Source organism: Embiotoca jacksoni, unplaced genomic scaffold (genome assembly GCF_022577435.1).
Source record: "Embiotoca jacksoni isolate LCO1_2020_lvr unplaced genomic scaffold, fEmbJac1.0.p SCAF_47, whole genome shotgun sequence".
Taxonomy (NCBI): domain Eukaryota; kingdom Metazoa; phylum Chordata; class Actinopteri; family Embiotocidae; genus Embiotoca; species Embiotoca jacksoni.
Genome location: NW_027185400.1, coordinates 1,067,450 through 1,094,568, shown reverse-complemented (window position 1 = coordinate 1,094,568; position 27,119 = coordinate 1,067,450). Strand labels below are relative to the sequence as shown.

General features: G+C 41.4%; 1 protein-coding gene across 2 annotated transcripts; it reads right to left on the bottom strand.

The window, feature by feature from the left end:
* Positions 1-1,730: 1,730 nt before the first annotated feature.
* On the bottom strand, positions 1,731-25,229 carry rell1 (RELT like 1). 2 transcript variants are annotated; one of them, XM_069169899.1, is made up of 8 exons: positions 24,897-25,225; positions 20,359-20,571; positions 16,671-16,742; positions 13,061-13,115; positions 8,531-8,779; positions 7,022-7,154; positions 4,440-4,483; positions 1,731-4,351 (listed from the first exon to the last, which is right to left on the bottom strand). In XM_069169899.1, the coding sequence occupies exons 1-7, from the start codon at positions 24,919-24,921 to the stop codon at positions 4,448-4,450; spliced, it is 783 nt and encodes a 260-aa protein (XP_069026000.1). In that variant the 5' UTR covers positions 24,922-25,225; the 3' UTR covers positions 1,731-4,351; positions 4,440-4,447. The 2 variants fall into 2 exon arrangements, with proteins under 2 accessions (XP_069026000.1, XP_069026001.1); XM_069169900.1 differs by lacking the exons at positions 1,731-4,351; positions 4,440-4,483 and having other exon boundaries at positions 7,061-7,154; positions 8,523-8,779; positions 24,897-25,229.
* Between the last annotated feature and the right edge of the window lie 1,890 nt (positions 25,230-27,119).

The window sequence follows — 27,119 nt, the reverse complement described above, 5'->3', positions numbered from 1 at the left end:
ACTGTTTCAATGATTTTAGAAGGATGCAAAAAACAAAATGTCATGTCGTGGAGAGAACGACCTCTGACACGGAGTTTAGCTTTCGATAGACTCTACAGCACGCAGGCAAATCGGTGGGACGTCCTGCCGCGTGTTGAAGGCGTACCAACGTGTTGAAGGCGTACCAACGTGTTGAAGGCGTACCAACGTGTTGAAGGCGTACAAACGTGTTTCAGATTCCTTCACGTTGCTTGTTTTTTTTATTAGGGCCATTAGGCAGCTGTAAAGAGTCCCTGAGGGTGTGTGTGTGTGTGTGTGTGTGTGTGTGTGTGTGTGTGTGTGTGTGTGTGTGTGTGTGTGTGTGTGTGTGTGTGTGTGTTTGTTTTTCTCCGGGCTTTGTTGGAGTTAATGATGTCACCCTTAATTGTGGGACACAAACACACTTCCGCGTCTCGGAGGAAAAAGGCCCGGCCGAGTGTTTCCAGAGAAAACATCCACCTGGAGCGACTTCTCATGTTTTAATTGTTAAATTAACGTGAGCCAAGAGTCACAGGTGACTTTTCTTTTTTTTTTCCTTTTTTTTTTTAAACTGAAAATTAAATAACAAAAAACAGGACCATTACGTTTAAGTTAATTTGTTTATTTATTTATTTTTTTAAATCGAATGAATTCCAAATGAAGCATTTCTGATCAAACATCTGTAATTTAGCTGCAACGTCCCGCCAAAAAGTAATTTGTCCCACGGTTTGATGTTTTCCGCCACGTCTTTCCAGGCTCGTACGGACACGAGTTGAAATGAGATTGTCATTCGACGCGGCTCCTGAAGTGTAAACACGACGTTATCAGAAAGTCTCTGGAGCCACGCCGACGCTACAAACAGGGCTTGGCTTGTTTTTTTCCTGAATGTATTTCCTGGTCCGTCATTGTTGGACTTCAAGGTCGAAAACGTTCTGGTGTTTGTTGATCTTACGTCTCCGCTGTCCTTAAAACCCCTTTAAACAAACTAAAACCCAACAAATGAAGTGTCCACGTATAAACGTAATCTTTCACCTTCTAAACGTCTGAAATAAAGCTCCTTTTGTTGGAGTTCACCCGACCGTCCCTGGAAATCTGCTAATGTTTCACTTTGGTTAAATATTAAATGTTTTACAAGGAAACTAAATCATGATGTTTCCTTGAAGTGATCCCACGCAGTGATGAGTTTAGTGGTGATACTGCTGACCAGGAACCGATAACAGTTATTAAATCAGCAAGCTAATTAAACAACACAGACATTTTATGTTACATATCTAACATAAGCTTTAATACCAGAACAAATAAGGCTGTAAAGGAAAAACCAAGTGTGATTGTGTGTTTGATTTCTTATCTTAATATTTCTGAAAGACCGAATGCCCCGTTTCTACCGTCAGAAGTTGGTGTTGCTTTAAATGTGATTCAAACTAAAGCCCGACATACCTGATTTTTGTGTCCGATACCGATATCGATATTCAGACGTACAAAAAAAAAAAAATAAATAAAATCCAATACTGACATTTCTATGAAGACGTGGTTATTAAACAGCCCAAAGCCGCTGCTTTAATATCTGGGTCGGCCGTCGGGTTGACGTCGAAACTATCGGAGCAACCTCCAACCAACCCCGTCCCCCCCGTCCCCCCGTCCTCCCACCCCTGGGCCCCGTCCTCTCGGCTGATAGCCACGAGACAAAAATAAGATGTGGGGCTCTTCAGCCGGGCATCGGCATGGGGAGCCCGTCGCCTGGAGGCCTGAATAATTCAGTGGCCGAGATAAATTTACTGCAGATCGGAGCCGTGTTATTATCTATTCTCTTTTCACGGGCAAATTTGTTTTATTGTGGCGTGAGAAGTCTTGCACACAGTTGGTGCCGCCCTTCTTTTTGTTGGCACAGTAGGAGGTAAAGTAAACACACACACACACACACACGAGTCAATATTTGCACCCGGCTCTTCTACGTCCCGCAACGCCGACCACCATCGTTCTGACAGGTTTATCACCCTGAAGCCATCGTCCTGTGTGTGTGTGTGTGTGTGTGTGTGTGTGTGTGTGTGTGTGTGTGTGTGTGTAAAAGGCGGGGTTTGCTTTGAGCCTACAGTCGTGGTTGGCGGTGGCGTTGCCTTGTGTGCCGTCAGGCTTTCTTTCCCACTGCATGTAAATGTCCCCTCGTCCCCGTCAACACCTTGAAAGTCAATTCTCCCTCCGTCGCCGTCAAGCGTCACGAATTAACCCATTTCTATTTTTAGTTTTTTTTCCTCTGGTGTCTTTTAAGGTCACCAGCGTGTGGCGTCCTCTCCATCTCCATCTCATCTCCATAATCTGGAAATAATAAGATGGAGAGCCGGAGGTCGTCCGACTACGAATAAGACAAATCATCTTTTCATGACGGCACACACACAAAAAAACAAAAAGACAGAAGCAGCGATGGGAGACGGAAACGAGCGAGAATAGAATCCGAAGACGGACGGTTGAGTTGGCGGACGCCGTCGTCAAAGACGAAGCAGCTGCGACAACAAAAGGGAACCGTTTGATACGTTGTTAGTAATTTTTATTTCTTTCATCGTACAACAATAAAAACGCAGCAAACTCTTCCATCTTTTTTTTTTTTTTTTTCAAAATGAGGCACCATGAAATAACATTCACAAATACAAACGCGTCAGAAATGAAACATCTTGTGACTCACCTCTCCGATCGGTTCGTGTCACTCTTCCATTAAAGCAGAAAAAAAAAATCCCAACTTTAAGTTTCTAACTGGCTCTTACGTTTCCTGATGACGTCACTGTGACATCATCGGGGTTAATTCACGACAAGTAAACTGATTTATTCTTTTGTTTTTTTTCTCAGTGGGTCAAAACTGGCGGCGTTCCCCTTTAAGGTGCGTAATGTTGAATTGATGTCGTTGTTGATGTTTGGGGTTACGAGAGGTAGACGCACGGCACAAATTCTGGATTCTGTGCACGTTTTTTGGTTGTTTTTTTTTCACTTGGTAGCTGTAGAAACATTTGGTCATAAAGCTTCAACCTATTTATTTTGGTTTTTTTTTACTGCATTGAAACGGGCCGATGTACTTTGAAGCGTGATCGAAACACATCCTGAAGTAATGAACTTACCGGTAGAGAATATGATCCATCGTGGATTAAACCATTTGTACAGTATCTGCTCATGATGATGAATATACCGGCAGCTCGGGCTAAAATATGAGAAATCCAGGCTAATTTTAAAACGAGGAGCTTCATGCGGCTTCGACAGATCGTTCGACGCACCGCAGAACGACGACGAGCCTCAAATAAAAACAGCTAAAAGCAGTTTGTGCATCAGAAGTTTCCCTTTCAACTTCCTAAATAATATTATTTTCTTTGCTAAAAACTTTGCTGTTTCTTCTGAGCTGTACGGCACATTTTAGCACCTTTCAGCTCATTGTTTTGGCTCTATGTTTTGCAACTTTAATGTTTTCATTTTGGTTTCCCATTGGAGTGTCATCTGACTGCTAGCAGCTTATTTTCTTTAATAAAGTTTATATAAAAAAATAAAACAGACTAGCTGGTGAACATAGTCGACTATCTAGCAGCTAAAGAACCTGAATTCCCATCAGGAGCTGGTGGAGACCAAAGCGGAGCTAAAACGGCCTCCCACAAAAACAAAAGAACAACCAACCAAAATGATGAATGCAGCTTTTGGGTTTTTCTTTTTATGTCACGACAACAGAAAAGATGCCGCGTCTGAACATCAGAGCTGATTTGTTGTTCGACCTCCAACACGGTTCGGTTCTCGTTTAGAGGTCAAACTGAAGGAACACAAAAAAAAAAAAAGAGATTATCGGATATGAGAAAAACAAAAAACAGACGCATCCACGGTGAAGATGACTGATCATCCTGACTGGGAGGCACTCTGACATCATGTTCACGCTACACGTTACGTTTATCGCATCAGGCTGCTCCTCCTTCCAGTTTGAAAACAGCAACCTCCGGCTGCACCCGTTTCTGGGTTGTAGTTCTAGAAATGATACGATATGAAAAACTCTCCCTCCACATATAAACACGTACATGACGGGTCACGTCGGTATGTAGATTAATAAGGCCTTTGGGAAGGAGCTGGTATAAACTCCCTTTATGGCAGCAAGCAGCTGCCCTGCTGTAGTGCAGCCGAGCAAGGCACTGCTGCACATCTACTCCAGCAGGGAACTGGAGTTTATTTCAAACACACTCCCTCCTGCTTGGACAAGACGCACCGTCGTCAGGAGCAGCAGCTCGTTTCACAACGACTCCTCAGATCTATTGATTCCTCCTGCGCTGATGTTTTAATGCTCTCATTTGGGTTTTACAAATTGTCCACATGCTGCTCCTCATCGCTCCTCGGAAAGCTGTAAAAAAAAATTGAGGACCGAACGTTAGACTTGGAAAAAGAAAAGGATCGAGAAACGCGCATTTGATAAAAACATGACACGTTACCTGGATTTCTATAGTTTGTCTTTGTCCGGCTCGTCTGTCCGCTCCTGGTGGGAAGAGAAATATTATTTGTATTAATAATCATACGTCAACATCGTCAATAGAAAGTCTTCATTCAGATTATGAGCGATCCCACGCTGCACTTTGTTTGTGGATCAGAGCCGTTTTTCCTTCAGTCAGTACGAGGAAGCTGAAAGTCAACATTCGAGCGAACGAATGACGAACGTCAACCTGCTTCTGAAGCCGGAAACGGATTCTCTGAAACGCGAGTGCGACGTCTCTCCACCCTAAAACAAATTTGGTTTGGATGAAGTCTGGCCAAAGACTTTAATCTCTCGTTTCACCCGCCGCGAACTACAAAAAACTCAAAGTGTCCCAGAAACCAGAAACCAGAAGGACTGCAGGAGAAACCTTTTAGAGACGAGTGGATGAGAAGTTTTAACCTTAAATGAATTCTGGTTACGTGATTAAATGTGGCTGGTGTTATTGTTTGATTACTAATTTTAGCCCTGCAGGACAACATGCTGTGAGCACGTCAATGTCACCCATACAAAAAAAATAAATTATGAAAAGCAGCTGGACCTTCGCTTTGCATTTTCCATCCACAAACAAATATTTGTAAGTGACTGGTCTTTGTTGATACTTTGAAAGGTGGCAGCTGGATCTCTGCTGTTTAGCACGAGATAGTTCAACAGTGTGATAACTTTATTGAGTTTTAGAAACCGCTGTTGAGTGTTTAGGCATCTGATGAGTCTTCAGACTCGAGGTTCTGTTACTTATTTCATGTCTCACACAAGCAGCCCCCCCCCCCCCCCCAAAAAAAAGGAACCCAAAAAAAACTGCAGTTCCTCAAGTGACCACAAGAAGTCAACCTCCATAAAACTTTACAGCAGAAATAAACATATTTTGGTCTTTATAGCTGAATTTTTTTTATGAAACTCACCCGTTTTAATTGTATTAAGGCTTTAAAGTTATGCATAAAGGACGAGGCTACTTTGAGTGACAGGTGGAGGATGTGACAGTTGCGTCCGGGCTTTGTTTGGCCGTCCTCAGCTTCAACCGCAAACCACCTCTTTGTCTGTTTTTGGATCAGCCGGGAGAAAAGCTGAGTCAGACAAGATGGTGACAGCGGGAGACCTGGGCGTCTACGGTTCCACCCGGACTCACCCGGCGTCACCCGGACTCACCCGGCGTCACCATTTCTGAACGTAGGAACATGTGACTCTGCCCTCGTTGTCTCGACTGTTTGCTCAGAGGCACACTTGACAAATATGACTTTCAAATTCATGCGTGTTCAGACCGTCAACAAATCCCATGAAAAGACCAAAACTAAGAAAATGCTCTACATCGTCTCTCATCCTTTACTGAAGATGTTATAAAAGCAAAAAAAAAGTCAAGAATTTATTCTTTTGTTTTTAGGAAAGGATTAAAATAAACTGCTACGAGCTGCATTATGTTTAGCTGACACTACTATTCAGCTGTGGATTTGTTGCACAATAAATGAGCAGTCTTTTTTTTTTTACAACAATGGAGGACTGTGGCACTTATGAAATGAGCAATAACACTTCAAATATTCAATATCAGCCGACTCCTCCTTTAAAACTGCATCATACTTCTGAACCGAGATGCAAAGAGAACACGAACTTTGACTGCAGGCATGAACGTCGAATGCGATTATCGTCATCAAAGCAGCGTTGACGGCCTCCTCTGGATTTTTTTTTATTTTCTATAAAAGGTGACGCTTTTTCTTTTTTTGTTAAAGAGGAATCCGAAAAGAAAAATAACGAAGGAGATTTCGGCGCCTGCGAACGGTAAATGAGGAGCGCCGAGTGGTTTCTGCTCGTGATCAACTGCAGCGCCGCGGTTTCAGAAAACCACAGATCCTGTGATGTAAACAGACGACGGAGCTGCAGGCTGCAGCTGGATTCTTCTGATGCGCTCCAGAAATCCTCCAATTTCACTTCCATCACATCAACCTGACTTTGACAAACACAACAAAGAGCTCCGGTGACATGTTGCTAAAAAAAAACAAAAAAAAAAACATAGTGTGCTGTTGTTTTCTTCACCGTTCAAATCTCCTCAGTGAAAATAGCGGCTTTCTTTCATTGCTTTCTATTTTCCCAGAGTTCAGTGTTTTCTCGGTAAACGCGACCGACCTGCGTTTTCTCAACGGGTGTGTGTGTGACGCACTTTCGGACCGTCGCCACGGTAACAGGTCGTCTACCGACATATTTCTTAACCGACTTTACAGTACAATGTGGGGATTTGATGTTTTCTCTTTCTTTTGTGACAGTTAATTCATCTCGTATTTTGAACTGTTGTTTGGGCAAAAAACAAACATCTGAAGGAAACTTTAAAGGGTTATTTACACCGAATAATTAAATACTTTAGACAAATAATCAACGTGAAAAACTATTTTCTAGTTTTTTTTTTGGAGGTATCCGATTCATAAAACAGTTTGCTGGCCGAAGCGGAAACATTCAAAACATCCAGAAGGGTTTCCGACGTGAACACGGACGTCGTTAAAACACCAACTGAGCAAAAAGGACGAAGACAGAACGAGACGAAGGTTCCAGCTCACGGACCTGTTGGGACTCGGACGTTGTTCGGCTCTTAGGCTCGGCCTCCGTGGGCGACGTGGGGACGCTCCCGTTGGAGTCCGATATGAGCAGAGTCCGCCGCTCTCGGCCTGGTTTGTCGCACTTCGTCACGCGGAACCTGAGAAAAATAAAGAAATGAAGAAATAAATACAAACGCACGACACACATGAGCATCGAAGTCTCTCACACAATGAGGTAAGACGGATTAAAACAAACTCCGCCTCAGACACACACACACACACCAGGTCTCTGCGTCCACCGCCATTCATCTGGGTGAGCAAATGAAGCGCCACCTCTCTGCATCTTAATCGTTTCTCAGCGGGACATTAAGGACGAGGAGTTCGCACACTCGACCGGCGGACCGCAAAACGGCCTCTTTACTTGTGAAGTCCACGTCGGAGACACCGGGACTCGTTTTATAATGATGTGTACAGTGATAGCTCACCGTCAGGTATTAATTCCTCATGCGCTGCTCAAGACACGAGCTGGAGGGTCTTTTCACACAAGAAACAACAACGCTCTCTTCAGCTGGGAGAGACCTCATGATTACTCACACCGACGGAGAAGTAAAACATGTTTGTAGAAGCACAGAAAGTTCTGTTGATCTTTGAAATTGAATGCTTTGGTCCGCGGGCCTTCATCTGACACGGCGTGATATTTAGTTAATTTAAAACAAAGAATTCTGTGTGGTTTTTTTCCCACAGTTGTCAGTTGTACAATTTGGTAAATAAATCCGGCTGTTTTACGCCTCCGGGCCGTGTGACATGGACGACATCAAATATCACAACTTGTCCAGAAAGTAAACACCAACCTAACAGCCATGAAATCATCCCGAAACTCTGAGTGATGTCCCTTTAATATTTCTATCTTATTATCAAAACATGACCAAACAGCTGCTGTTATCTGTCCTCTCAATGCTTTATAGGTAAATTCTTAAGCGTTTGTAACATTTCATTACTTTATATTCTTATATATAAACACTTTTCTTCATTTATTCATGCATTTGTTACAAATTCCACATATAGATGTTTAGATTACAGTCTTTAACCGCATGTTTTCCTTCTGTTGTTTACATATGTATTCGTTGATATTAAACGCTAACGGCTGCGTACAAATGGCGGGTGATGATGATGATGATGATGGTACACAACCCGCGTTTCTCCTCTCCGTGTTGTGGGAACCTCTCCTGCTTGGTGAGCCTTTAACCACTGAAGCGTCTGTTTTCTCAGGCTTCACCCTGACCTTTGACCTCTGTATTCTCCAGGTCACCGGTCTGGTGTCAAAGTGAAGTGAATGGAGGGTTAATGTTTGATTGTTGGATATGTCTCGAGTCTCGTGATGTGGTCGGATTCTGTGACACATTAAAAGAAGAAAAATCCTCTTAAAGCGCAGACACACACAGAGACACACACACACAGACACACACACACAGAGACACACACACAGAGACACAGAGACACACAGACACACACACAGACAGACAGACCTGCCCACCTGCCCACAGCCAGGACCGTGACCTCTCCGAGCTGACTGCGCCGCTGCTCCGTCTTGCGGGCCGACGGCCTCCTCATCAGCGGCCACTTCTTCTGGCTGCAGCGGTTGCAGATGTTCTTGTGGCCCTCGGGGCCCCCGATGGTGTGCAGGTGGTTGCAGGTGTGCTTCGGGGCTCCGGGCGGCGCGTCGGGCGACACCGGAGTCATCGGAGGGGTCGGAGAGCCCGGGGAGGTGGGAGTGAGCGGAGGACTGCAAACAGAAAAATTAGTGAAGGATCGTAATTTATGTGGATATTTTTAAAAACCCTCTCGGCTCCAGTGATGACACGATGAGGCTGAATTAACTTTACATTGTACACACGAGTATATAGCTGCTGCTGAATAACTGAGGCCTGCTACGACCAGCAGAGCACCGGGAACACAATGGAAATCAGCCGCTGAACAATAATTACGCAACAAAGAGAGAAATGAGCACAGACATTTTTTGTAGGTCAGCAACTGTTCGAGCAGCCGGCGACATCCAAACATGAAATAAAAGGAACACACTGTCACAAGAGCTGATTTCACAAACTGATTCACATTCAGTCTATTTTAGAGGAACAGAAACAACTAAAAATATCAAGCTCATTGAATCCTGCGGGGCTTCGTTTATAAACAGACATGTTCATATTTCATACCTCCGAACAATTACTGACAAGCTCTCAGAGAGCAATCAGCCTGATTGATTATCTTTAAAGTACAAAGAAGAAAAAAAAAAAAAAATGGAAGTCATTTTCAGTGCAGCTTTTCGGGCCGCTGATCGATAGAGAATTACACGAGACGACTTCTCTCCACTTTCACACAGTATTCATGTCAGCGGTGTGTTCAGAGTCACTAACTGAGGCCTGATTATTAGGTTTTTTTCTATCTTTTTGAGAGGAAGCGTGTGCGTGCATATTTTATGACCCTGGAGAGCAGCGCGTCACGTTGTTTACACACAACGGTAGAATAGACACGCCGACATAAACACGCCACGTACAGTAAATATACAAGTGTGTCAGGGGACATGCGGCATTATAATGAGTAAATCTTTCTTTGGCAGGCGTCACAGGAATAAAAAAAAAAAAACACAACAGAGTCCTCAGAGTGAGGAAGACGTCCGCGGGTGGATTAATGAGGTCAGGGAGAGCTAAAACTAGTCAATTTCTAAAAATGTATCTTTTCTAAAGGGCCTATTTTTTTTTTGTTTTTTTTTTTTATTCTAGCACACATTTTTTTTATTTTTTTATTTCCCATATACTTAATCGATTTTAGAATTACTGTTGTTGTCGTATATGTTTATAGGGATTTGGTTATCCCATTTTATTTGTATTATTTGCTTCCATCTTGAAATGTTTTAAACCTGATTATTCCATGTAAAGAGCTGCATAAATTAAGTTTATTCATTTTATTGATCTTATTGACAACTGGATATCTCCTTTTTCTGGGCTGTCAGTTTAAGACCTTCGAAACTAGAGCGAGCATGAAATTTCCATGATTTTCTGACATTTCACTGACTTGTAAAACACATATACTACTATATTATGTTTTAAGAAAACACTGATCAATCACTGAAAAAAAATAAACATTAGTTAGATGCAGCTCTAATTGCGTTGCAGCATTAAAGCCCTCTTTGTACTGCAAGAGGCTGAGAGTCCCTGACGATCTGCATCAAGTCAATCTGTCAGCCCCAGTTTTGAAGAATATCCGTGCTGTCGGACATCCGTCATTTCAAACAAATGCGCTGAGACGAAACCGTTAAAAAAAATAAACTAGTGGATCGATACACAGACACATGCAACTAGTGAGGAAAGGCTTTGTTGTAAGAAACGAGTAAAGTAAATGGTTAAAAAAAAAAAAAGTATATTCTTTCATTTATAAATCAACAATCTGTATTGCACATGTGCAGCCGAGATCCCTGATGAGCAGCGGTATGAAACTCAGGAGGAGAAGACATGATGTAAAGAGGATAACCTGGTGAGAGTCTGTGGTGGAGAGATGAAGGGGGGGGGGGGGGGGGGGGCACCGAGGAGAGGGGAAGGGAAGCACCCAATCTGGAGAGGCCGATAGCGAGGCCTGGCCACACTACACTCACTCTCCTCCTTCCTCCTTCCTTCCTTCCTTCCTTCCTTCTTTCCTGCCCGTCCGTCTCCTAAGTATCCCATAAATTACCCCCAACCGATAACCCCCCCCCCCCCTCCTCCCCTTATGCCACCATCTCTAAGTGATCCACTGGCGGGCTGCCCGTCCTGGCCGAGAGAGAAGCAAAGACATGGCAAGAGAAAGACAGAGTGCTACAATCTGAGCAAAAGTGAAAGAAAATAAAAGGGTGGAAATACGAGGAGGACGAGATTTGGAGGGAGAGCTGAAGAAAGCGAGACGCATGAATGTGACGCCGGGGAGACGTGAAGCGTGATTTCATTCGTTCATTTCTACAGATTTGTTTTTCTTCAATACCTTAATTCTTGGCGGAGGCAACCCTCCCAACATTTATCCAGCACACTGTTTCCTCCCAACAACAAAAAAGAGAACATCGTCCCCTTTTCTTCATCTCCTCTTTTCTTCCAGGAACAATAAGATGGAGCCCGAGAAGAAAGATGACAGCAGAGAGAGAAAACATACTCGGCTAACTCGATTTACCGAGACTCCCCTACTGTCACGAGCATCTCCTCCTCCAATCTGTCCATCGTGCCCGACTCCTCTCTCTCGTCTTATCTCGGAGGCAGAGCAGCATTACACTCCTTCGCTCTGGCCTGAGCAGGCGAACGCTGGGATGACGAGTGGAGACGTCTGATCTGAGTCAGCTTGTCTTTTTTTTAAATGACGAGCCGGCAGCTTTTGTCATTAAAGTTTCAAATCAACGGCCCGCTGAAGTCCAGTCCAGGACCTCTTCATTTTACACTCTTACAGGATCCAGGTCGTCAGATGCAAGCTAAAGCTTCAGCGAACAAATGACTGCCCGCCTTAGTTACTGTCGCTAAGCTGGTCAAGATTTCCGTTCTCGTGCGTTTCATATGCAGTTTATAATCTCAACAGTAGCAGGTTTACTATCACAGTTCTCTTCTCTGGTCTGTGGCGTCACTCGTTTGATTTGTGAGCTGTCGTTTTGAAGCTGCCAACTTAGCATTTTGGCCGTCGCCATCTTGGCTTTTTTTGGAGCCAAAAATGAAACTATTTGGACGACCTGGTGCGGAGCGAGGGGCGGATCTGACTCGATGCCCGCCCACCTACTACGCAAATCTAAATGCATCCCAGGCCTGTCAATCAAACTGGATACACCGGATTATTTTCAGAAGGACCTGCAGGACACTGATCAGGAGCGATGAGTTTATCTAATGACGTCATCATGACTTGGGGAAAGAAATTCATTCACTTTCATGCAAGAAGTTGGTGCTTTTTTTTTCTTTTTTTTTTTTACCAGCCCCTAGTGGCTCTAAGTGGTATTACACTTTAAGGCACTTTACTTTTCAGACCTCGAAGCTACAACCACAGCAGGACAGAGTTTTACTGTCAGCCTGAAATCAAGTCGTTATTCAGGACCGTTTTTGGACATAATTTGTAACCCCACATTGAACGCTCCTTGGACTTGGAGGTACATCTCAGTTACTGCTATAGCTCGCTCGCCGACATGGTAATGACTGCAGTTAACAGATTTTCCGCCCTAAAATGTTTCTTTAAAGTCTAAAAACGACACCCCCCCTCTTTAAATGATGAGTGTCGCTCTTACAAAAGCTTCAAGCGAAAGTCAAAGCTCTGCAGATCTGCTGTTCCACTATAACTGGAGATACAATGTTCAAGGCCATTTTTATTTCCACTTAACCGGCCGATTAATGTGCTTTGATTCATAAATTGTCCATTTATCATACAAATTAACAGAGAAATAGTAAAAACAAAAAAAAACACTTATCTGAGCAGGAGTCTAATATCTTCAAAGAGCACAGAAAAGCAGCAAATCTTCTCATGCGAGAAGCCAATATTTGGTATTTTTGAGGGATGAAAGACTTATAACGATTGATCGATAATAAAAGTAGTCCCAGAATATCTTCTGACGATTAACTAATTGGTTATTTAACTAATAATTTAAGCCTACTGTAGTTGTAAAGACTCTAAATTATTAATATTTTTTGAGTCTCACACTGTGGATTCTGGCCAAAGAAAATCCAATAAGCAAAACATGTGCTCAACATGCTTTAATAATCCCACAATACGGTGATATGTGACAGCAGTGTTTTGGGAATTGTCCCCAGTCGCTTGTCCTCAATCAACCTTTGCCAATCTGGAAAAGCATCAGAGGAGAAATGTGGCCGGATTGCCTCGACTGCCCTGTTCAGACTGATCTCAGTTCAGTGACTCGGACGATGTTTTAAGGAGACTTATGGCGCCATCTGGTGGACAATAAAGTTATCACAGGTTGACTCTGCTCTATTAATTAAACATTAACCACACAAAAGGGGAAAAAAAAAAAAAATAATAGATGGATTTGTTGTTCAGAGCAACACGAGAGGACACTTACCCGTCCGAATCGATGCTGTTTTCATGAATCATGGCTTTCAGGGCGTCTGAGTTGGCTGAAGGGGGAAAGAGAGATGGAGAGAAAGTTATACCCTTGTGGAGAAAGAAGAAAGGAGGAGAGGGAGGGAGATAAAGTAGTGCTGGGAATTAGTGCAGGGAACGCTCCAGTGACTTCAAAAGCACAGCGCTTATTGAAAGATGGCTACAACAGATTAACTGTTTAACACAATTAAATGGGAAATCACATTCAATCACTGAATTCATAATCACTCGGGGAGGAGAGGGGGGGGGGGGGGTATCTGCAAGTTCACAAAAACTGTGGCAGTAAACCGGTGCCCAGAATTCAGCCGCGTGAGATGAAGTTTTGAATTCATCACACAGAAAGAAAAAAAAAATATGAACAAAAATCTGCAAAGTAGCTTCAACACAAAGGCAACGGCTCAGATGTAGATTTCCATAATGTGCTCCCAGAGACACATTTTCCTGAGGCCAGGCCACGAGGACACCGTGTGCACAGATAAAGAAATCTGTGCACAGTCAGGGGGGGAAATGTGGAGATGCACTGAGACACACAGAGAGAGAGAGATGACTCATGCACAGACAACAGACGCAAACCACTGTCCTCATCACCTCGTATCACCGTCACATCCTGAAGGAACCACAGGGGGCTTTTTCAGCCACATCTTTTTTTTTTTTTGCTTTGATCATTTTGTTTGCACCCTTGACTGAATGAATTTGCTCTACACAAGAGACATGTCTAATTTTCTGCTTAAGTTAACACAGTTTAGATTATTTCACAGGATACATTTTTTGGTGTTTGTGTTTTTCTCACCGATCTGAAACGGGGAAGTTGTTTGGAAACAGATTAAATCACATGCTGCTGTGCATCAATCAGGATTTAGCAGCATTTGAATCCAAAACGAATGACAGTTGTTTGGTTGTTGGCTCACTTGATGCTTTGTCCTGAAGCTGAAACAAAAGTTTTTTAGTGTTAAAATCTTAGTAAATAAAACCTTTAAATTAATTTACTGTTGCTTATTTAAGCATACATTTTTCTTCTGGAGAAAATGTTGATCTAATCTGTTTTTAGGAGTTTTAAAAGCAGCTTTTAATGTTCGATTCATTTTGTTTTTACTGTTATCAGCAGATCTTAATGTGATTTATACTTTTATTGTGTTGTCTTGATCATTTTAACCTGTAAAGTGTCTTTGAGTATCTTGAAAAGCACGATAAAAATTAAAATGTATTATCATTATTATTATAAATATGTTGTAAAAGCTGCTGCCCCTCATGTCCAAATGAAGATAGTGTGACATCCACATTGTCAGATTTTTCTAATGCAGCTAAATTAAGTGCAGGAAAGTTTAAACAATGTGCATCAGAACTTTTTTTGGTTTTTTTAACCATTGTTCAAAAGCAGAAAAACAGAGGATAGTGTGTTTTTAACATTTGAAGATCTTGGTGAACCTCATTCTCACGAGGTTAAAAAAAAAAAAAAAAGAGAGACATTTATGCTGAAATACACTGAATATTTTCATGCCAGAAGTCCTGATGGCTGCAAACCTGTCAGCAGACTGACATCGTGACGGTGAGTCACAACAGACTCCAACTCCTCCAAACGTTATTGTTACTTCGAAAGGAGTCGCGATGAGTCAGCTCGGAGTTACGTTGACGGCCAGCCACCGAGACAGGACGGTTCTGCCTCGGTGTGTCATATACAAGTCATCTGGAAGGTTTAAAGTGCAGCTTCAGGGATCAATACTGACAATGAGCTCAGGTAAATTCAACAAAAATAACTGCTGGAGCTTTTGTGCTTAGAAATACTTTCTGGGTAACAATACCACGTCTATACAAATCATTTCTTCAAGAAAATAGATCCTGATTAACCACTTTTCAAGTAAGTTAAGCATTAAGATGAAACGGTAAACCGTTATTTGTATTGAAAGCTGTTCATGTGTTTTTTGGAGATTTGCCCCCATCCATCAGATATAAGATCATTTTGAAGTATTTCCCGCATTATAATAACACTAACCTCGATATAAAAGTGTCATAACCCATTTGTTACATCTTTACTGCTTATAAGTGTCATTTTTATAAATAGATTTGCAAGTCATGACTGTTGATGGAAACTTTGAGCAACGCCGTCAGAAAAGACCTCCACACTACACTTGTCTGGAGTTGAACATTGAAAAGTAGAAAACCAGAGCTACATTTTTGGGTTTGTTTTCACCACAGACGGTCTCTTAAACAGCAGGCGCAGCATGCAGTAAAAACAAAATAATAAAAAAAAATCACAGTATAATCTTCAGTATTACAGTCTTCTTTCTTTTTCCTCCTTGTGTCTCTTTTTTCTGCCCGTTTCCCATCTCAGTACGAATCTGTGCTGAACTCTTCATGGATAAATACAATATCCAACCAGCAGGATTCCCCTGATTTCCACTGATTAAAAAGTTGTATTCTCAGACATTGTGCTGATCAGACAAAATCCAGACAAATTATTCCATTCCCAGCGATTTGCAAACTTTATATACTAGTTCACAGCCATTTTCAAAGTTGTTTTTTTTGACGGCTTAAACAATAAACAGAAATATTTCTTCATAAATGAGGACAAAATGAATGAACTGGGCTGCAGCAGAGCAGTGATGGAGGCAGCATGCTCCCTCCTGTCCTTCTCCCATATTTTAATAGATCAACAGTCGTTTTACAAACTTTACATCTTTCTGTCTTCTACTCTTAACCTAAAACCTTTGAAGTCACTGTTTCTGTTTTGAAGCCACATCTCTTGAAATTTACATTTAAACGTGCTACAAACAAAATTCCAGATGACTTAAAAAAAAATTTTTTTTTTTTAAAAAATCAAATCTGCCGACTTTCCAACAGGAAACAGGAAGAGGCTTTTTTATTATTTCATGATATTCAAGGAAATTCCATGGAGTAGTGGGAATCCTGAAGCAGCCTCTCTAAGTCCGGACCAAAGTCACAGACAGCTGTTAGCCTCATTTCATTGTCGCTCCGCAGCTACGGGAGGTTTATTGGTACCAAGGAAAAATAATCTACACGACAGAAAAGACATCCGGCTCATTCAATAGAATGAAGGTGACACGGTGGCAGCATTTGATCATTATCTCTCCTGTTGCCACACAACTGAACAACAGAAAAAGCAATTACATTGTACAAAGAGAGTGATTCAACATGAATTTTTACTTCTTGTTCCAGGATGGCGAAATGATTCCAAATAACAGCTGAGACACCTCACTGCGCGCTTTTAGTGGGAAACAGTTCATTTCACCAGCGTCAAAACAAACCGCCTCCTTAAACTCCCCTGCAGTTGTCCTGACGGTGAACTTCCTGAAAGCCTCATTCCTGAGCCAACAATAATGAATGACATCAGGGGAGGAGGGTAAACAGGGGGTCAATAAGAGCCATCCCCCACGACGTCACATGACCAGAAACACCTCCAGTATTAAATAGGAATAATTCAGAAATGTTGCTGAAAAAAAATATGCTAAATAAATACTTGTTTGTGCAGTAAACAGATTTATAAAAAAATAAATTAAAAAAAAAAAAAAAAGGGGGACAAAACAAGCCGATTGGGTGTGTTGGACACGTACCTTCATTTTTCATGATGTAATGGACGATCTGTCCGACTGTGTCGTTGTTTTCGCTGAGGGTGTCGTTCAGCTCTGGAAACAAACACAAATAGAAACACGCGTGTTAATAAGTATCTGATGTCCTTGAGGAGCTTTGAAGGGAAGGCCAAGAAGAAAAAATACGATAAGATAAGATAAGATACACATTTGATGAGAGTCCTTATGATTCAGGCTTTAATTTTAACACACTTCAGTGCCAGGCGTTTATTAAAAATGAAATGCTGCTGCCTAAATGTGTTTGGAGCTTTAAACATTTCTCGTGCACGGCCTGCAGGCAAAACAATCAAGACTCCACATAAATCATCATTAAAGAGGGCTTGTTAATAATACAACTTAATCACATTTCTCCCTCAGGTTTTACTATTTAACTCGAGCAGGAGTGAACAAAAGGAGTTTGAATGTAAACATGGGACATTTGTCATTTTATTGATACCACCTTGTTATGAAGAGTAATTATTGCCTCGGATGCTGGTTGTCCAATTTTTTTTTTACTCTATTATTATGGAAAAAAAAAAAAGACATAGCATATGTTGCATTAATTATATTTTTCTTGCCACTTGGGGGCAGCACAACAAGCTGCAAACACCGCAGTAATAACACTGATGTAGCAACAAGTGGGCAAACCTATTTACACATCCTGCACACAGTAGCAACATTATCATGTATTTCTTGCTTTATTTGTGGCCTCCTGGTGAACATCAGTGCAATATTAATATGCTTAATATCACTGCTTACTATGCTTAGTTCTGGTTTATCTCTGCCAAACTCCTGAGGGGAATATCTGGCTCTTCGGCTGCTCCGTGCTTCCCGACAGTCACCAGCTGGCTGTTTTTATAGGTCGACCTGCTGTTTAATTCTGGACAGACAGCACACACAGTGAGTCTATCAGACAGCTTCAGCTAAACACATAAATATTGTCAATTATTAACTTTAGTCTTTTAACACTATGGATCTAAAAGCTTGCAGTCAGCTAACACCCCAGCGAGGCACTTCCTGGAGCTTCCTGTTGATGGCTTCCTCTGGTTGATTTTGTTTCCCTTACTTCTGATAAACACATTAATCCCATTAATGGGAATCTTCTCGTACACTAAGGATTCCTACGGACAGCGAGCTGCCTGGTGTGAAGGCGGCTGCTGCTTCTGCGTGGAGGGTACAACACACTCAGGCAGAAACTGAAAGATGAAACCTGATCATTGTGAAATGAGATAAGACCGGCTGGACCGAACGGGAACACAAAAGCCACGTTCCGCTTTTGTTCGGACGTATGACAAATACAAAAAAAAAAAAAAAAAGGGGGAAGGAAACGCACACAAACGGCTTCATTCAGGGCTTCAGTCAACGTGCCAAACTGAGGAGATGCGATATGCTTCTGCTGAACGATACCAGATTACGTTAGAAGAAACAAGACAGCGGCGTAGTGTAAACACTTCATTCCTGCCATAACATTTCTCATGCCCGTGACATAACACGAGGTTTCCACGTCTGCGTCTTCATCACGTACGCGATCGCACCGATTTAAACATCATCTGCAGCGATTAATAGGAGCCGATTAAAACTATTAAAACTAAACTCGCGCAGAGCTTGCTTCTCGTTTCACCTCCCCGAACGCACCCCTTGTTGAGTCACATTGGATGTGAATGCTTCCTGGTTTCTATGGGCCTCCACACCTTAAAAAGACAGAGGCCTGTTCTCAACAGAGGATTGCGAGACAAAGACGGATCAGGAAAATGATTTTTCTTTAAAAATAAAATAAAAAATAAAAAAGCACCATCAGTATCATCACGTGACTTAAATTCACTGTCAAGTCACAATTTTTGAGCTTATGTTTGTGATGTTTCAGGGTTTTTAAATGAAGATTCCTTCATCGGTGCAAAACATTCTTTAATTAAGCTCTGAACAATGTGAGCTTATAGTTATGCCCGTCATGATTACGTAATCGCAATTGTTTGAGCTGACTGCATTCATTTTGCATAACTCCTTTCAATTCATCTGTATAAAAACAAATGGATGAAACCAACAGACGTCTCATATTTTCCATCACTATTACCATGCGTTTTTTTTCCTGCTGCTGTTTAATGCCACACGAGTGATTTACAATCACATTGTTTAATTGAATTATTGGTAGCTTTTGTTAGCAGTATTTTTCCTTAGTGTATTTCAGTAATATGCTTTGTAAATTTCTCTGCAATTTATGTTAACAAAGTCTAAAAGCTAAACAAAGAAATTTAGTTTTTATTCATATGTTCCAGTGTTTAATGACTTCTCTTCTTTATGAGGTCTATTTGTGTTGTTAAACTATGTTTAGCCTCATACTATAAAATTAACAGCAATTGTATTTATTTATATGACAATTAATCATCAACTGAAGCAGCCTTACTTGCAGTACGTTTTAAATCTTGTTCATGGCATACAGAAAAGCATCATTAACATCACCCCTGTCTATTCTTATTATGGTCTGGATGAAATGAAGCTGTCGCACATAAACCTTATTAGATTCAGGAATGTGGTGCCAGCCCGCGAGTACTGGAGGGAAGGTGAGAGCATCGGGTGACTTTACTGCATCACGCCTGACCTCCATTCTCACCACATGACGGGAAAATAGAAAAACCTCACGCAGAGGGATGACCAATGCAAAAGAAAAAAGGCACTTCTTCATTGACTGAAATGCAGCAGCCTGACAGGAGAACTTGGCCTTAAACTGAATGTCAGTTAATGTTTAACCCGACTGGAATTCTTCGATTCATGTGCAACGAGGGAGACGGAGAGGAACGCTTTATGATCTCAAACCACATTTATGATACCATTTAGTGGTTTTGTGCAATGGCCTTTCATGTATATTTACATAACAAACCAGTCTGGATTCAAACGGCCTCAACAAGGAGGATGATGCATGCACATAATTCAGTATGTTTTACATTTGAACTCGTTGGTATCAGCCTCATTGTTTACACTTCCCTCCTCTAACACGGTATCAGAAGTTACTGCTACTGAAAACTCAACTTGTCCAACTACGTGCTGTCGCCTCTACACAAGTTCATTGACAAAACATGGAGGTGCTTTTATTGTGAAGGAGCCACAGGAATTGTGAATTACCCCAGGCCCCGATCATTTATCAAATTAACAAGGGGATATTTTTTTTGTTAAATAAATCAGGAATTAATGGAACAAGAAGGAGCAACCGCCTGTGTCGCCACGACATTTAACAACATTTAAGCTTGCTTAAAAACATGTTTTAATCTAAACCGGAGTTTGAAGACACATAATCACATTATGTGCTATTAAAAAAAAATCACATCTGTAGAGCTTGTTTTATTTAACTGGTCACATCTTTTTGGAGTCATTTTCTTCTTTTAACTATTATGCTGACATATGGTACCTTTAAAATTTGAATATTACAAAATTAAAGCTTCCTGTCAAACAGCTTTCTTTACGCTTTCTTGGATTGACCTGAGCCTGCCTGAGCAATAATCTCGGGTGTGTACTGTATGTAGACCGTGACAGATGCAATAAGCATATAAATCTAATGACGCTGGTGTCTGACCCTCTAAGCCAGATGATGACAAATTTCTGCGAGTCTACACTACCGCTCGTTCTGACCTTTAAGTTATCTCAACCGCATCCCTTCGTATTCATTTTGGGATCTTCTTACCTCCGCCCAGCTCAGGATCCTTGTTTTCTTCCTCGCACTCCTCGTCATCCTGGCTGGTGGTGAACCGGTAGCCCTTACGCTTCAACACGTGGCAGATCACGACCCCCAGCAGGCCCACGAGAAAGAAAACCGGCACCAGTAGGAAGGTGGTGTAGTCCGGCCTGATCACGTCTATTCCGTTTTCCCCCGCTCCGCTCGTTGTAGTCTGACTTGCTGGAGGAGCAGAAACAGAGACACAAAACAGTAATTCATTTAAAATACTCTTGAAACAGGACGCAGAAAAACTAAACAGATTGTCATTACTCCGCCCTTGATGGCAACCGGATATCAGCTGCAACCTGGCGGTCATGCATGTTCCTTTTCTTGGATCAATCGAGCGTGCTGCTCTTTCTGGCCTTTCACTGCTCAACATGATGCAAGATTTTTTTTTTAACAGCTTTGAGGATCTATTTAGTGGAAGAGACTGACAGAAAGCAAAACAATAAATGTAAGGAAAAAAAATAAATAACTCAAAAACAGTGAGACACAAACTGTGTGAGCCATCGTGTAAAACTGTGAAGTTCTTTATTTTGTCGGTCTTCAGCTCCTAAATCTACTCTACGTGCAGCAGGGTTGGTTTTATCTTGGTTTTTTTAAATGGTAATTTATCTAAAGTGATATTTTCTGCTACGTTTAACAAAAGTCTGTCCACAAAATTTGTATAAAACATCTCTGTGACACGAGAACAAAAGCAACAACAAACACTAACATGCATGCTGGACCAGAAGCTAGGTGGCGATTAAGTCAACATCAAAAGTCGACATCAGAATTACCAGAGGGAAATTATTTTGGGGGAAAAATTCCCATTGTGATATATTGGCTGATATTCTTTGTATAAATAAACACACCTCAACAATGTAATTAATATTAATCACCGATATTAAAAATGACAGAAAATCAGCAAATCCTCAAAAACAAATTTGTCATTTTCTCTTGAATAAAAGCAGAAACCATTAATTTAATTTGAATCAGCTGAGGGAAATGTAATATCAACTCCAGTCACACAACCGAACATCTTGGACCCGGTGTCTCGATCGGGTCGGCGCTCGGAGGGTCGACGGTGACCCGCGGTCGGTCGCGGCGAACGCTCCCGTGACTCCTGCTGTCGATGCACCACGTGAGGCATTCCAGCACAAACGCACAAGAGGGCCTTTGTCTTTTCTCCCCGTTCGCATCGGTTTGTGTGCGGACGCAGTGAAAGCCGGCGAGAGTTCGAAAGACAAGACAAAAAGACCTCGAGAGCGACGCAGCTCGGGCAGAATCAAATCTTCATTCTTACTTTTGGGAAGGAACAAAAGAAAAAAAAAAAGGTGGCGCGGCGCTGCGTGTACAGGCGTGCGTCTGAATACCGAGCCGTGTGCCCCCGGACGCACACAGGCATGCGTGCTCTGCCATTGTGCATCAGACTGAACACACTGATCGTTGTCTGCTCGCTGACCGCCCTGTGACCAAACGTTCATGTGTTGATATGAAGAGGTGATGATGGCCACGGCCACACGAGTCAGCCCGTCCTGGCGCCGTCCCAACGACGAGCAATCGCGGACCAATTAGAGGACTAAAATTAAAGCATGAAGAAAAGATTAGAGACAAAGAGGCAAATGGGTTGAAGCGAGTCCTTGAAGAGGATTTAGAGCCGAGCCAGAAACCTCTTAGAAACCACAGCTGGTGCCGTGATGGAAGTCCAATGAGAGCGAGCCAAACGCTGAAGTCATCCGAGACCGGTGCACATGACATGTGTGGGTTCAACAGTAACGCTGCTTTAGAGGGGAGGACGACAGCAGGACGGAAGTTGGGACCTTTTTTTTTTTTTTATCCTTTCATCAATCATGCAGTTGTTATATTAAAACTTAAAAAGGTTTGGCTTCTTTTGTTAAATGAACAAACTTTAATTTTTGAGAAAAGTCCTGAACATTTTCAAACAATAATCAGCCCTAGATGTAAAGGCCCACTAAAACAAAATGAACTGGAGAAGAAGAGCAACTGTGTCTCTTGAATTTAATATGAGAATATGAGAAGCGATTCTGGGCATGAAGACGTTTTTCATAACATCACCCAGTCTGCAGATTTGGATTTGATATTTGAGGGGTATTCAAACAAATACTCTGAGCATCAGCTGTACTGAGGGTTGTAGTGGGTACGTAAGCAATTCAGCTGAGCTCTTGAATAATTTCCAAACGCAGTAGGACCTCCAAATAATGAGAAGTTCCTTCTTGACGTCTCCGAGCCAGCCAATAACCTTTCCTCTGATGAGAAGTAATCTCTTCTCCGATTCCAGATGGGAAAAATACTTTTTTTTCTGTCAACAGCGTCAAATCCTTTAATCGAAACATTCTTTGGAGTTGAGTGCCGGCATTACAGTTCGGCTGGTTCAATTTCCTGCAGTTTCACGAGGATTTAGCCGGTGAGGAGTTCTGTCAACCTAAAGGTTATTCCAGCCTTATTTTAACAGCCTCTTTCACAAAATGATGTAAAATCAATACCTGCAAAAACACACGAGGGGAAGACGGGTGGTTTGTGTTTGGGCAGACTTTACAAAAAAAACAAACAAACAAAAAAAACTTCTTCAAGCTCTTCCAGTTTTCTTTCAGGAACATATCGTCTACTAATGCAGCACAGATCAGCACGTGGACATCGTCTGTCGGCAGCCGGACTCCAACGCTGACAACCACCAAGTGAGCCCAAAGGGCATCTCGGAAAAGAGGATGTTCATGTTCCCCCGTGCCGATGTCAGCAGAAAAACTCATGACACCGTGTCTCGGCAGCAGGTTGCGTGTTTACAAGTTGTACGTTTTCAAATCATTCACAACATTGTCAGTCATTTCTTGGCAAACTGAGCATAAACTCATACGACCGTAAGTAAATATAGTCTGGCTGAAAGTCTTGAAACTCTCAGCTGCTTTCAGTCAGAAATCTGATCCTTTACTAGAACTCCATTACTTTCCTTCAAGGACGGAAATGGAAGCCGATTGAGGTCTCCTCTTTAACCACTGTTTAGCAAGCGATTATCCTCTCCGTCCCGACAACAATGTCCATGTCCACACTAGAGTTTAGACACAACACCCTCTCCAGGTTCAAGACTCATATTTAATGTGAGAAAAATCATCTTAATTACCAAGAAGATACAGCAGCAGGGGATCTTCTAACTTTAGATGCTTTAAAAAAAAATTTTAAAAAAGGCTCATATGCAAATATGTTATAAGAAAAAAAAAAGAGATCCAGGTAGCAAACACAAATTCCAACATGTACTGATGGCATTGAACGACTCATTATTGATGCATGAATGTTAAACACACTGCTTTCGTGTTGGAGGTGATAGAGAATGATAATAATCTAGATTTACCGTCAGCCCTGACAAGTTAACGGCCTCTGCCTGCTTTAAGTCCTGCTTGTCGGCCAATCCGAACCGGTGGGTAACCACATTTTTGGTTTATGACATCTAAAATTGAAGCAATATGCGCTTCTGTTCAAGAGGGGGTAAAAGAGTTCAAAATGTTACAAGAATAAGAGCAAAAAAAAAAATTGGAGGATGTTTTAATGCCCCAAGTTGGGAACCACTTACCCGAGTATCCAGCATAAATGATCTCAAGTCATACTGTGTAACACACACACAGGACACGAGTGTCTTCCTATTCCCAAACCAAACGTACTGGATTGGCTGTAATTGAATGAGCATTGGCCTTCTGCAAGCCACAGACTCCTGTGGACTCATGGAAAATGGAAACGGGGCCAAGTATTTTTAAAAAGGTTAGAAGGAGCACCGGCCAGAACCAAAAAAGACAACGCCGGGTCGAGTACGTCTTGACGCAGAATCACCGGCAACGCTCGACGGGTTCCCAACAGGCTGCTTTTGGACATTTAAAAAGACATAAATCCGGATAAAAACAGACGGATCACAATCATGTTTTTAAAAAAAAAGGTAGACTTCATTTTAACAAACAAATTATCTCAGCTTCAAACCAGTTAATTCAGTCCGGATGTCAAATAAAATTCATCATGGCACTTTTTTTAAGTTAGGTTATAGATGTATAAAACTGAAAAAGGAACAGTTTTTGTTTTTAATTAAGGAAAAGTACATGTGATGGTAAAATTAAAAATATATACAAGAGGTTGGCTCAATAACAAGAAGTGATGTTTACTGTAAAACACTAAATTAACTTTGGTCATGAAATACAGTAATACTGCAGTGAATATTTACAAGACAGACACTATTTTAAACTCGCTTTTCGTCAAACCTCCTAATTAGTGAGGAAAGATGTTTGTGATATTCATCGTTTTAAACAGTTGTCAGTTGCTGTGTGTGTTTTCCTCCTCAAACATTTTCCGAGACGCCAGTTTCCTAAGTTCATTTTCAACATCCTCCGTTTGAACGACGGGGGGAAACTTTTCTGAAGAGATTGACGTTAGAAAAAAAAAAAAAGAGAGAGATTGAAAACGAAGGAGTGTAACGGTGCAAACACAGCGAGAAAAATAAATAAAAATAAAACAAATCTCGAACTTACGCGGAGCGATGGTTGAATCGGCCATTGATGGAGAAGGACCGCAGCTGGTAACGCGGCAGCGGGCTGGTGGCGGTGTTTACGAGCCGTTGGACGTCTTGGCACCGCCAGCACTGGTCAAACTAAACTTCCAGGGGAGTTCTTCCAGACATGACGGTGTTTCCTGCTTTACCAAACACCGGATACGCCCTGTGTTTAAAGCGGTACACTGCCTCCGACGGAGAGCAGTACCTCCGCGCAAGCCGCCGGGTGTGTTTTCCTCCACGCAAATTTCTGAACGCCCGCCCTACTCTGCCTCTGATTGGTCGGGACTCGTTGGCTTCGGTTTTAAATTGGTGGATCTTCAAGTACGTCAACGTCGGAGCCAATCAGGGGCGGAGTAGAGGCGGGGGTTGGCAAATAACACGGTAGAGTAAAGAGGACTCCCTCATTACTACTTCCGTCTTCGTAAACGTTGACTTAAAATAAACCGCGGGTTTCAGCATTTCCAAGATTATTCATGAAATTGCTGTAGTTTGTGTGATTGACAGCTCTTAAATCAAACAGCGCTTTCAGACTCATTTAATCCTCTTCTGTCAGAAATATTATATATTTATTTACCAGATAGTTTTGACTTAGTTGTTTTTTTTATTATTCATAAAATAGCTAAAGATAGCAACCAATAACTTATATTAATGCCTGCTTAAGCCAGATGAAGACCCAAGCATGATTGAGACATATTTAGGTCAACTTCTACTTAAGTAAGTATGTTTAGTAAATTATTTATGAGGGAAATTATAAATATGTGGTTTTTGACTTGAGTCAAAATGAGCCTTGTTTTCACAGGGATGCAACCCGGAAGAGATTTTGGCGCGGACACGTGGAGTCAACAATTCACATGTGCTGAGTAAATGCAAACTAAATTCTCAGTTCGCTTGATTTTATAAACCTAGTCAGTTGTTATGCAGCTTGCTGAAGAGCCACTAAACGTTTTGGTTGAAATTATTTATTTTTTTGGCGCCAGCTAGCAGTGCCTATAATATTTTATAAGTCTCACTTAAGCATGACATTTTAAAGTATGTACACAGCATTCAGATAATACACTTATTTAAATTATATTTTGTGGGTCATTGACTTATGAGCATCTGAATAGATCCTCCACTTAAGTTTATTCAAATGTTCCTCAGACGTGTTTAAGGAACAAAACTTGGAGAAGAAAAAACACAGATTCGGGGGATTTTTGCAGTAATCTGCATTATGTTGTGATATTCTTTCCATCTGTTCAAATCATAACATTTATAACTATAATCCTGAATAATGATCGGTGTTCACTTTGGGCTTTTGTATTGTAAACACACAAATGAAAATGTCAGGGTTGCTCCACTCCTAAAATTCACCAAAAATATAACTCATATCTCAGACACAAAGCATGAAACTGTCATTTTTACCCGTTCACTTTTCAGGACTTACTAACAAATTGGAAAATGCAATGTGGGTTGGAAAAATCGCTGTGCTTGCAATTAACGAATTTGAGTTAAAATTTATAATAAAAAAAAAAAAATTATATCTATGGTTTCAACATACATCTTTCATATTAATTTGGTCAGATATTATCCAAAAACTGAATATTGTATGTTGTTTATTTGCGAGTTGTTGTTGTTGTTTTTTTTAAAACATTACATCATCAGTTCCGGCATTCTTTTTTTTTTTTTTAATTCCGGCATTCTAATTTATTAGTTTGATGCTCTGTGATGTCACAGTGACATTTGCGAGCAGAACTTTGAGATCTTAACAGGATTGAGAAGAGCTTTCTTACATTTTTCACATTCGATTGATTATTTTGCTAACTCCTAACCCCTTTCAAAGATGTTTTGCTTTCCTTCTAGAAGACGAAAGGTAATTACCAGATTTTCATTTGTCTAAACTGTGAATTTGACTCCATAAGACTTGTTCTGAAGTTTTACAATCTTTGTGTTTTTTGGGGGTTTTTTTTCTTCCGTAAAGCATTTAATTATGCGTTTGTCATGTTTAATCACACGTTGTTTTACATCTTTTCAACAGAAAAGGTTCGGCGATGATGTGGAAGTTAAAGTCCAGGAGCTTTTCAACCCACCGAAGAGGTAAAATAATGTTTTTCTAATGGCACAAAAAATGAAAACAACGCTGTTGTTTGATTAATGTGGTTTTTTTTTTCCTCACTTCAATGGCTGATTGTGTCACTAATTCATGTTTATGGTTGAATTTACT

Excerpts from the sequence above, each read along its gene's own strand:
- rell1 (XM_069169899.1), bottom strand. The coding sequence starts at position 24,921 with ATGGCCGATTCAACCATCGCTCCGC. Across the intron at positions 8,780-13,060 it reads AACAGCATCGATTCGGACGG|TCCTCCGCTCACTCCCACCT; the intron begins GTAAGTGTCCTC and ends TTCTGTTTGCAG. Across the intron at positions 4,484-7,021 it reads CAACGTCCGAGTCCCAACAG|GAGCGGACAGACGAGCCGGA; the intron begins GTCCGTGAGCTG and ends TCTTCCCACCAG.